Source organism: Xyrauchen texanus, chromosome 18 (assembly GCF_025860055.1).
Source record: "Xyrauchen texanus isolate HMW12.3.18 chromosome 18, RBS_HiC_50CHRs, whole genome shotgun sequence".
In the NCBI taxonomy this organism is placed as follows: Eukaryota; Metazoa; Chordata; class Actinopteri; order Cypriniformes; family Catostomidae; genus Xyrauchen; species Xyrauchen texanus.
Window position 1 is genome coordinate 31641827 of NC_068293.1, and position 10527 is coordinate 31652353.

Sequence of the window (10527 nt, forward strand, 5' to 3'; positions counted from 1 at the left end):
GTAAAGATCATGAACTGTACATAAACACATTGGTTAGTTAATCTAATGGCTCCCCACCTTATAACTTTACCTATGAAACGTCATTTAATCAAGGCTTATTAATCAAATTGGTAATCCATTATCAAAACAATTCGTAAAGATATTATTATGTTAGTTCTCACAGAAGTTGCAGTTCTAAATGAAGAGATAATTACATCAACACAAACCCTGTAGAATTTTAATTAGATGCACACACAAATGAAAATTATAGTGGGCATATACTTTACAAAATCACTACATAAGATGAAAAATTGATGTTCACTCTCTAAAAAACTAGTCTTTGTGTTGTTTTTGGCCTTTGTGTTGCTGTAAGATAAACACAAGGATATGAGATAATATCAGATTTTGGGGGATTTGATTAGAAATCAAGAGTGACTGAAGCAAATCATATCAATTCTATAAATATTTCAGTGAATCGTCAATTTGTGCTGGCACAAATTTCTTACCTCTTCAAAAAAATGCAATACAGGCTTTTGCTGGTAACATGTAATAAAAAGCAATTTCATTATTGGATTTTCCTCACGTAACTAATGCTGTTATGAAAGCTCTCTATTAAGTGATGGCTTCAGGACCAGGCAGGACGACGACAGACGCGTTCAGTTTTCAGAGCGAAAATGTTGTTAACTTTTGCTCACCTCAGGAAAGCATTTCATTTATAAGATTTGAGTATCATAATTACACTGCTATGTTATTGAATCTCACCTCTGTGCTTCAACCTGTCTTTCTCTCTCTCTGTCTGTCTGCGCAGTCGGTGAGAGTGAGTGTGGAGAGGGTCGGCTGGAAGACTTGCACAGGCGGAGAAATCTTCTGGCCGCTTACTGCAAGCTGATAGTACACGGTGTGTTAGAGATGAGCACGGCTGCTGAGGTTTTTAAGCAGTATGTGAAGGTATGACAATCATTGTCTTTATTTTCTGCTTCTCTGTCCCTTTAAACAAAACTCTGACCACAGTAAAAACCAGCTTGTATCCAAACTGATAATTTTGCTCTAAGACACACTTATGTAACATGCAACAAACATCGTGAGGTTTGCCAAATTAATCATATTAATAATTAGGGTTGTCGATTTAATGTGTTAATTCAGTGTGATTAATTATATAAAAAATTAACACAATCATGTCCCCGGACCATAATAAGGAATATTCCTACTATCAGAGCAATACAAGCTTGGAAGAACCACCTGTTTTCAGCAGGGGGCAGTAAGCAAAACTCCAGCTGTATAGGTAACGTTAGCGACGGCACAAGATGAGGATGTGCTCTTGCGTTCAAACACAGCAAGATGGAGAGCAGTTCTGAAGGCAGGGATATCGATATGTGTTTTACAAAATTTTAATCTACTTTTAATTCACAGCGGCCCGAAGATGCTGTGTTTATGACACAATGTGATGTTTTCTTTGGGAGATGTTTTTTTGTATTTGATTTGAATCACTCATGTCACAAGTATGTATTTATGATGTTGTAGTTCCTGAAAATGGGCAAATATTTACTTACATTTTTATTTCATTTTTTTGCTTTCATTTGGTGCTTGCCGAATGTTAGTACTAGTAGATAATACTGTACATGGTAGCAATGGCATTGACCAGATCAAAGTGAGGCTGAGTAGTTTTATTATTAAGTGATTCATCAGTCAGTATTAGATGGAGATGATCTGTTTGTTTAAATTTACTTCACTCCTGTGTTCATAACTGGAGATCTTAGGCTTTACATTTATGAGATGATAGGCAGGATTTACAACACTATGTGTGTTTATGTATTTGTGCGTGTGCTTGACACGCTGACATGTATGGAATGCTTGGCATGGTCAGCGCAGCATCGCCAACAGTCTCTTAGCAACATTATTCCTGGCATTCAAAGAGTCATTTACACACACACATACACATTCAGCCATATTTCTGAACGACGGCTTTCAAAGTTGGGGCAAATGACGGCGAGCAACGAAAACCACTTTTTTGCCCAAATTCCTGTGTCCACAGCTTAGAAACAAGTATTCACTTCTCTGAACTGTCAAGCATTGCCAAATTTCATGACCATTTAGAGCCTCTTGAATTAATATTTATTAAAGCAAATACAGCTGGAATAAATGGAGGCTGTTGTTTGGCAATTGGTGGGTCAGCAGCTGGGTTAATGCAGACCATCTCCTACAGCATTTGGGTTAGTAGATTGAGCCAGACAGACTCTTTATGGCGGTGTAAGCATGGATTTGTCTGAACCACTTTTAATCACAAAGTAGGGCATCAGGGCTGGCACATGTCTACTGGAACACTACTTATAAAGAAATGTTAGTATGTCTGTAACAGCCAAATTCATCTGCCTAGAAAATTGTCCCACCTCAACATGATGATTTGGACAACTTTACAGATCAAATATCAAGCATTTTTATATGAATATTAAGAGTTCATGTAAATGTTTTAACAAAGAAAATAATTCTGACTTGTCTCTCAGTTTGTCAAAACAAAGAAAAAACTTCAGATGTGCAGTTACAATGGAAGTTTTGTAATTATCTGAAGTTTTATTTATAATATCTATTTTGTTATATATATATATATATATATATATATGTATATATATATATATATTTATTTATTTATTTTTTAAATAACTTATCTATAATTATGTAATCATTATATATTGAATTATTGCTATGTGAGGGACTTTAGCAAACATTTATGTGTGTGTTAAATTTGATTAATTAATTGGCATATCATATAATTAACTCAGTAAAATAATGTAATTGATTAACAGTCCTATTAATAATATGCAAATAATAATATTATACAAATAGCAGGTGAATTGAAAATATTTCCTGGCCATATATATATTTTTTACCAGCCATCAAACTGTATTTTGCATAATATATACAGTATATATAACGTGTGTGTGTGTGTGTACAAGTTGACTTTACTGTGGTTTTTAAAAGCAGAAATTACAAGCTTGTATTTTTGTTAATCAACAACATAACACAGTTGCCGTCGTTACAGCTTGAACTGTATTTAATCCACAATATTCCTCTAATAATGAAGTCTTTAGGCAGAAAAGTAGTCATCTGCCTATAAAAAGTAGTCCCACTTCAGCAGGATTGTTTGGATACCTTGCTGAAATATCGGACATTTTTTTACTGAAAAATTCATGTGAACACTTTTACAAAAATGTACACGTTTTGTTTTCTTTTTACAAACTGAGGGACAATTTGTAACTATTTTATATGGTAATTAACACCATAACACAAATGCTGACCTTGAATATTCCTCTAATAATAAAGTATGGGACATTGTATGGTTTGAGTATATAATTGTCTAGCTTAAAAAAAAGCATACTTGGAAGTTTAAACTAATTCTCTTGTGACTACAATACCAATCCAGAGTGTTACCCGGAGGGCCAGACAGGCTCATGGGTAATTTGCTCTCAGTATGCCACAGGCTTGCATTCCCAGACTTGAAGCCATATGGCAGACATCGACACATTGACTGTTCTTTACAGCTGTCATATCTCCCCTGCAGTACTACAATGACTTCGGCGACATCATCAAAGAGACCCTGAACAGGACACGGCAGATGGACAAGATCGAAAGTGCTCGCACACTGATGCTGTGCCTTCAGCAGGTATGGAGGGAACAGCCTTCACGTGTGTTCTTTATCTGTCGCTCTCTGTCACATGTGACATGCCTCTGCGTGGCACATCTGCTTCGGTGGTTGTCCCAGGCCCCTGCGCTCTCTGCTGTCTTATGGGCCCCTACAGCTGTCGACACCTCAGAAACACAACAAGTCCAACCCCATCCCCACCCCGCTGCGCCACAACCATCTCTATGCTCTGATTGGAATGTCCTAGTTGCTCTTCCACTCTTTGAATAGCTCAATGGTAGAATTCTTCAGTGGTCATACCCATATACTTATACACATTTGCTTTCTGTGCCACAAGATTTGTTTCTTCTTTTAAATCTGATTCTGAATATTTCTTCTTAAAGATGAAGTGTCATTTTTGCACCACTAACAGCACCAAACACAATTATCTACATAATGTCTATATCTATGTATATCTATATCTGCTGTTATTAAATGTGATTAAATTATCTAAATAATATTAATGCATTACAAAAATGTATGCAATTAACTTCCCTGGATCCTGGAATATTCCTACCATTGTGGCAATTCAAGCTTTAATTACCACCTGTTTTCAGCAGGGGGCAGTAAGCGAAATTCCACCAGTATAGGCAATGCACAGCTGTACCAGGTTAGCGAAAGCACAAGCATAGCTGGACGGAGTTAAGATCTGAACTCAGGGTTCACGAGATGCATTTTTCTAAGTTTCAAACTACGTTTAACTTGACACAGCGAAATAAAAACACTGTGTTTATGATGTGACGCAACCGAAGTGAGACACTTCTTAAGACACTTTTTGTATCGTCTTACTAATGCTTTACGTGTCTGCCACAATAATGTGATGCATTGTAATTATCTGAATGATTATATTTCAATATATTTAAAATTATTTATGTAAATATAGTTTAATATATATATACACTCACCTAAAGGATTATTAGGAACACCTGTTCAATTTCTCATTAATGCAATTATCTAATCAACCAATCACATGGCAGTTGCTTCAGTGCATTTAGGGGTGTGGTCCTGGTCAAGACAATCTCCTGAACTCCAAACTGAATGTCAGAATGGGAAAGAAAGGTGATTTAAGCAATTTTGAGCGTGGCATGGTTGTTGGTGCCAGACGGGCCGGTCTGAGTATTTCACAATCTGCTCAGTTACTGGGATTTTCACGCACAACCATGTCTAGGGTTTACAAAGAATGGTGTGAAAAGCATCCAGTATGCGGCAGTCCTGTGGGCGAAAATGCCTTGTTGATGCTAGAGGTAAGAGGAGAATGGGCCGACTGATTCAAGCTGATAGAAGAGCAACTTTGCCTGAAATAACCACTCGTTACAACCGAGGTATGCAGCAAAGCATTTGTGAAGCCACAACACGCACAACCTTGAGGCGGATGGGCTACAACAGCAGAAGACCCCACCGGTTACCACTCATCTCCACTACAAATAGGAAAAAGAGGCTACAATTTGCAAGAGCTCATCAAAATTGGACAGTTGAAGACTGGAAAAATGTTGCCTGGTCTGATGAGCCTCGATTTCTGTTGAGGCATTCAGATGGTAGAGTCAGAATTTGGCGTAAACAGAATGAGAACATGGATCCATCATGCCTTGTTACCACTGTGCAGGCTGGTGGTGGTGATGTAATGGTGTGGGGGATGTTTTCTTGGCACAATTTAGGCCCCTTAGTGCCAATTGGGCATCGTTTAAATTCCACGGCCTACCTGAGCATTGTTTCTGACCATGTCCATCCCTTTATGGCCACCATGTACCCATCCTCTGATGGCTACTTCCAGCAGGATAATGCACCATGTCACAAAGCTCGAATAATTTCAAATTGGTTTCTTGAACATGACAATCAGTTCATTGTACTAAAATGGCCCCCACAGTCACCAGATCTCAACCCAATAGAGCATCTTTGGGATGTGGTGGAACGGGAGCTTCGTGCCCTGGATGTGCATCCCACAAATCTCCATCAACTGCAAGATGCTATCCTATCAATATGGGCCAACATTTCTAAAGAATGCTTTCAGCACCTTGTTGAATCAATGCCACGTAGAATTAAGGCAGTTCTGAAGGCGAAAGGGGGTCAAACACAGTATTAGTATGGTGTTCCTAATAATCCTTTAGGTGAGTGTATATATATATATATATAGATATATACAGGCGTATGCAAAAGTTTAGGCACACCTGACAATTTCCATGATTTTCATTTATAAATAATTGGGTATTTGGATCAGCAATTTCATTTTGATCTATCAAATAACAGAAGGACATTTCAGTAGTGAAATGAGGTTTATTGTATGAACAGAAAATGTGCAATATGCATCGAAATGAAATTAGACCGGTGCATAAATTTGGGCACCCCAACAGAAATATCACATATTTAGTTGAGCCTCCTTTAGCAGAAATAACAGGCTCTAGACGCTTCCTATAGCCTGTAATGAGTGTCTGGATTCTGGATGAAGGTATTTTGGACCATTCCTCCTTGCAAAACATCTCCAGTTCAGTTAAGTTTGATGGTTGCCGAGCATGGACAGCCCGCTTCAAATCACCCCACAGATTTTCAATGATATTCAGGTCTGGGGAATGGGATGGCCATTCCAGAACATTGTACTTGTTCCTCTGCATAAATGCCAGAGTAGATTTTGAGCAGTGTTTTGGGTCGTTGTCTTGTTGAAATATCAAGCCCCAGTGTAACTTCAACTTTGTGACTGATTCCTCTACATTATTCTCAAGTATCTGCTCATATTGAGTGGAATCCATGCGACCCTCAACTTTAACAAGATTCCCAGTACCGGCACTGGCCACACAGCCCCACAGCATGATGGACCCTCCACCAAATTTTACTGTGGGTAGCAAGTGTTTGTCTTGGAACGCTGTGTTCTTTTGCCGCCATGCATAACGCCCCTTGTTATGACCAAATAAGTCTTTGTTTCATCAGTCCACAGCACCTTCTCCAAAATGAAGCTGGCTTGTCCAAATGTGCATTTGCATACCTCTGTTTGTGGCGTGTGTGCAGAAAAGGTTTCTTCCGCATCACTCTTCCGTACAGCTTCTCCTTGTGCAAAGTGCGCTGAATTGTTGAACGATGCACAGTGACACCATCTGCAACAAGATGATGTTGTAGGTCTTTGGAGGTGGTCTGTGGGCTGTTTTTGACTGTTCTCACCATCCTTCGCCTTTGCCTCTCCGATATTTTACTTGACCTGCCACTTCTGGCCTTAACAAGAACTGTGCCTGTGGTCTTCCATTTCCTCACTGTGTTCCTCACAGTGGACACTGACAGCTTAAATCTCTGCGATAGCTTTTTGTAGCCTTCCCCTAAACCATAATGTTGAACAATCTTTGTTTTCAGGTCATTTAAGAGTTGTTTTGAGGCCCCCATGTTGCCACTCTTCAGAGTAGAGTGAAAGAGAACAACAACTTGCAATTGGCCACCTTAAATACCTTTTCTCATGATTGGATGCACTATGAAGTTCAAGGCTTAATGAGCTCACCAAACCAATTGTGTTCCAATGAATCAGTGCTAGGTAGTTACAGGTATTCAAATCAACAAAATGACAAGGGTGCCCAAATGTATGCACCTGTCTAATTTCGTTTTGATGCATATTGCACATTTTCTGTTCATCCAATGAACCTCATTTCACTACCAAAATATTACTGTGTCCTTCAGTTATTTGATAGATCAAAATGAAATTGCTGATCCAAACACCCAATTATTTATAAATGAAAATCATGGAAATTGTCAGGGGTGTCTAAACTTTTGCATACGCCTGTGTATGTGTGTGTGTATATATATATATATATATATATATATATATATATATATATATATAATTATTTCATCAAAATACTGTATGTTCAGTTATTGTTTTTTGAGGGCCTTCTTCTGCAAATATTTATAAATGAGATAATTTTAGGAATTAATCGTTATATCTTGTAATTAATTTGATAAAATAAATGTTAAGCGATTTGATTCAAATGATTGCATATGATGATTGAGATTTAATGCACATAGAAATAATTGCAGAATTACAGATTTTCTAATGTAAACTGTATGAAAGTCCGTCTCTTAAATTGAATTCAACTTTTTTGTTCAGCTGTACCTGAGGCTAAAGCAGGAGCAGGACAGAGGGAACACATGCAGCTCCAGGATTCAGACCTACAGCAGCATCAAAGAGCTGGCCAGACGCTTCTCCCTCACGTTTGGCTGGGACCAGATCAAATCCCGCGAGTCCCTAGCCATGATCCACAGGTACTGCTGTCAACTCTGCTTATTCTACAACTGATTCACAGTTAAATGACTTGGTTTTAGATGGGTTACAGAGTGCTATTACTCTGCTAAAACCAAATGATTTCTATTTTTGTGCATCAATAAAAATAGTTATTCCAAGACGGCTTCATCTAGCCAGTGCATAAGAGTCTTGCCTTTGGTTATTTCAGGGTTGAGGAAGCAACCTTGAGCTCATTTAGCCAGAAGCTGTTCTGATCTCATATTAGAATACAAATATAGATGGATTGGAGAAACAATATTCAGGTCTTAAAAGGAAATATACTAGTTGTGAATGGATCAGTTAGTCCCAATGACATCTGAGTTTCTTTGTGCAGGGATGGCATTGAGTTTGTTTTCAAAGGATTCATTCAGCAGTCTGAGAAACAATCCCCACCGTACATCTCATACCTCACCATCCTCAGCGAATTTTCCAGCAAGCTGCTCAAACCTGACAAAAAGACAGTGTAAGTTAAAGCAGAGTCAGAATCCCCCCAAAAAATAAACTTAAAGTTCACCCAAAAAGGAAAATCTGTCAATTTAATCTCCCGTATCTTGTTCCAAATCCATATGACATCATGGAACACAAAAGAAGATTAGCTCGGTCACCATTCACTTTAATTTCATGGAAAAAGATTAAATGAAAGTGAATGGTGACTGAGGCTAACATTCTGCTTACATCTCCCTTTGTTTTCCATTGAAGAAAGAACAACAACATGAAGGTAAAAAAATGATGACAGAATGTTTGGGTGAACTGTCCCACAAAATGCATTTTTTTTTGGCTAGATTTTGCATTAACCTTATTTCAAAATCATTTTTCACCTCTTACTTGTCTTACCATGTCAGATAACATTTTACATTTTTAAATGGGTTATCTCCCCTTAGCTACAGTTATTTGCAGAAGTTTGCTGGTGAGCAGGTAATCAACAATAGAGAGGAGAGCTGGATGCCACTTATTTACTACAAAGCATCTCTGATGGGCACGGCTGAGGGAGAAGATGCCATCTCCTTTATCAGCTCTGACACCAACAAACAGCCCTCCCTCACGAATCACTCCAGATCACCCTCTATGAATCAAGTAAACGCTGAAGGTAAGACCTCTCATTGAGTGAGAGGAATCCACATCTGGGTTTATAATAATACAATAAACAGGCCCTTAAAAAAATAACATGCACCTTAAAGGGATAGTTTGCCCAAATGTATCTCATAATTTACTCACCCTCATACTATCTTATGACTTACTCTCTTCATCAGAACACAAAAATGTGTCCATACAATGCAAATGAGTGGTCTACAGTTCTCTAGTGGTTAAATCTTCTGAAGCAATATGATTGGTGTGGGTTAGAAACAGATGAAGTCCTTTTTTACTATAAATCAACACACTTTCACATTCAGCCACATACTGGTTGCGGCTTGTCAAAGGTGGATTTTGATAGTGCAAAAGGACTTAAATCTGTATATTTCTTCAGAGGACATGGATTTAACGATCAATCATATGGATTACTTTTATGCTGCTTTATCATTTTTGGACCATCTGAGTTCTGGCCACCATTCACTTGCATTGCAAGGACCAACAAAGCTGAGAAATTCTTCTAAAAATCTTAAGTTTGTGTTCTGCAGAAGGCAAAAAGTCATACACATTTGGGATGGCATGAAGGCGTGTAAATGAATTAAAATTTTTGGGTTAACTATTCCTTTAAATGTTTGCTTTTAAAATCACCAGTATAGATTTATAATAACAGTCACAACCTAAAAGTATTTATCAGATGTTGCATCGGCCGAACATATTCCCAGCATTATAATAAAGCAAATAAGCCCAAAAATAACTTGCCGAATTAATCTGCATTGTACAATGGCTTTGAATGCGGCTCATCTCATCCTAATAATCCCCATTTTCGACAGATCAAAGATTTCTTTCACCCTCTATAGAACCAAAGGGAAACATGCTTCTAAAAAGGTGAGGTCAGTTAAAGTTCTTATTGACAGTGTGCAAAAGAGTCAGTCACTTGAGTCACATGATATTGTTTTTCCTTCAATGTGCAGTCCTGATGAATCAAAGGTCCAACTTGCCCTATTGACCAGAGACCAGATGACCAGCAGTCTCATATCTGATAAAGGTCCAAGGAACAGAGATGAGGTGGATGTTGACATAGAGGTCTAGTAATGTAGACCATGCTTGTCAAGGGACTGTTGTGTTTTATTTTTTATATTTAGTCTCATTAAATTTTTTTCCATTTTGAACCGTAATCATGATCAAATCCAGACCTAGTATGCTGGTGCTGAAAAGAATTACACTTTGCGTTGCTTTTATCAATAATTTTTTTAAGACTTATAGACCATTTATTTGCATTGTATGGACCAAAAGAGCTAAAAGTAAGCTCAAGGCAGATAAAGCATTGTGTACTTTATTGGCTGAATATCAAGATGCATTGCCTATCCACAGTTCTGGGTTAAACTCAAATGAATGATTGCTTTTAAAAAGATTATGGTGAAACTGTAACAAACCAGGCCATCCTGGGGGCTTGAAAAGATGCACTTTCAAATATGATATGTAAAACACTAGATTTACATCACAAAATATAACCTGTAATAGTATGATCTGGACCTTCAATATTTCTTACATC

The 10527-nt window shown here is 37.8% G+C and overlaps 1 protein-coding gene across 2 annotated transcripts in view; it reads left to right on the forward strand.

Annotated features, from left to right (window-relative positions):
* LOC127658752 (cohesin subunit SA-2-like) overlaps window positions 1–10460 on the forward strand; it is a 29564-nt gene extending 19104 nt beyond the window's left edge. For both annotated transcript variants that reach the window (XM_052148233.1, XM_052148234.1), the window contains 7 exons: window positions 788–927; window positions 3536–3637; window positions 7734–7888; window positions 8242–8370; window positions 8789–8994; window positions 9806–9860; window positions 9947–10460. In XM_052148233.1, the coding sequence (XP_052004193.1) occupies window positions 788–927; window positions 3536–3637; window positions 7734–7888; window positions 8242–8370; window positions 8789–8994; window positions 9806–9860; window positions 9947–10064 (905 nt within the window). In that variant the 3' untranslated portion in view covers window positions 10065–10460. The remainder of the gene's footprint in view (window positions 1–787; window positions 928–3535; window positions 3638–7733; window positions 7889–8241; window positions 8371–8788; window positions 8995–9805; window positions 9861–9946) is intronic.
* Window positions 10461–10527: the final 67 nt, after the last annotated feature.